Source organism: Taurulus bubalis, assembly GCF_910589615.1.
Source record: "Taurulus bubalis genome assembly, chromosome: 14".
NCBI lineage: Eukaryota > Metazoa > Chordata > Actinopteri > Perciformes > Cottidae > Taurulus > Taurulus bubalis.
This window is the reverse complement of record NC_136602.1, coordinates 2,251,348-2,253,119: the sequence shown is the minus strand read 5'-3', so window position 1 is coordinate 2,253,119 and position 1,772 is coordinate 2,251,348. Positions and strand designations below refer to the sequence as shown.

The following is a 1,772-nucleotide window of genomic DNA, read 5'->3' as shown; positions in this document are numbered from 1 at the left end:
ATGAAGATGTGTGACATATTAATATTTTCCTTCTCTTTGTATCTTCTGGTTATCTAAAAGAGTTAATTGGCTTCTATTTCTAGTTAAAATTTTTTTTTTAGAGAATCAATATTGTTCCACAACTTGAGTGAGCAAACGACGATACATTAAATATTGTTTATGTCATTCATCCTTTAAACACCGGACATTTTTAACACCTACATACATTTACAGATCAATTTAGCTTCAAAAACCTAACAGTAACATAACAGTGACAACAGTGATCCCTTATGGCCAATTGTATTATTACAAATATTTCGTATTGTGTATATACAGACCTATCTCTTTATTCAAACTGGCTTAAAAAATGCTCTGTATTATTATTATGATTCATATTTTTCCTGCCATTATATTAGGCTTTATTAATCAGGTCAAGTTGGTTTTCACAAACAAGCAATACACATAGTGAGAAATAATAATAATAAAAAATAAAAAGCAGTCAAGAGATATGAATAAAAAAAATAATAAACGTGTACAATTGATCTGTTTTCAAAATAAAAGAGAATGTGGATATTATACATGAACTGCTTCATCATTTTATTATCTATGTGTATATATATATATATATATATATATATATATATATATATATATATATATATATATATATATATATATATATATATTAACATGTTGCACGTTAGGAACATAACACAGATCCAGGATCTGTGGTGACTTTGTTTCTTGGGTTGAACTCTTTTGTTGTGATTGTGAAGAAATCAAAGAGTGTTGAAGATGGAGCTCTTCTCTCGGACGGCGTGACGTTTCTGTGACACACCGGAAGAACACCCCTCCTCCGCTTCCTCCTCCTCTTCCTCTTCCTCCTCTTCCTCCTTCCGGCTTGCCCGAAGAAAGTTGAGGGAGGTTCAGCGGCACCCGGGCTCTGACACAATGGACAGCCAGGGAAGGAAAGTGGTGGTCTGCGACAACGGGACCGGGGTGAGATTCCGTTTCGTTTCGCCGCTGCGTTTTGTTTTGCCGCGCTCGGAAACCCCGTAGCTCTTTTTTTTTCTTCTTCTAATGAACGGCTCCTCTGCCCGAAACCGGAAGTGTGGCTGTCAGCGGCCACGCCAGCTGGCTGTGCGGCTCAATGGGACCCGTTTCAATGGGTTAAGTTTTGGGGGATACGAGGCGAGATTTAGCAGCTTTTCATTTTTATGAATGTTTGTTTTAGGGTTAAATATCGAGGGGAGCAGCTAAACTGTTGCTAGGTAGGTTAGCGAGGCCGTGTCAGGTGAATGAGGAACCACCTTTTTTTGTGTTTTTTTATTTCCTGTTCTGCAGCGACTTCCCTGATCGAAATGTCACCAAACGTGCTGTTTGCAATACTTTTTTTTAAGGCCCTGGAAAGACCACATACTTTGACCTCCTGTGCATTCTTTGTTTTCACATATTTCGCATGTATTTACAGCACAGATGAGGGTTTTTTGATTGGCTGACAGACTTAAAGGAAGTAGAATGGTAATAAACAGAATGGGAAGTAGCTCAATGTTCAGGTGCTCTACATTTCTGTGGGTCTTTTTTAATCACAATCCGGATGCTTTAATAGTTCACTGCTCCTGAAAGCTGCTGTGGTTTGTTGACTAAATGTGCAGTTTCTGCCCCAACCAGCAAATATCATAAGTGTTACTCTTTGCACATTACACATCACTGATCGCACTTCCTTTCTAAAACCTTGTCTGCAGTCAAAGAGGAAGTTGGCTCAGCATGTTACTGACTTTTCTTTCTTTTCT

At 38.0% G+C, this 1,772-nt stretch overlaps 1 protein-coding gene across 1 annotated transcript in view; it reads left to right on the top strand.

Moving 5' to 3' along the window:
* Positions 1 to 891: 891 nt before the first annotated feature.
* Positions 892 to 1,772, top strand: part of LOC306747193 (actin-related protein 2-A) — an 11,834-nt gene continuing 10,953 nt past the window's right edge. Inside the window, exon 1 of the mRNA XM_079230215.1 lies at positions 892 to 978. Coding sequence (XP_079086341.1) covers positions 931 to 978 — 48 coding nt within the window. The 5' untranslated portion in view covers positions 892 to 930. The remainder of the gene's footprint in view (positions 979 to 1,772) is intronic.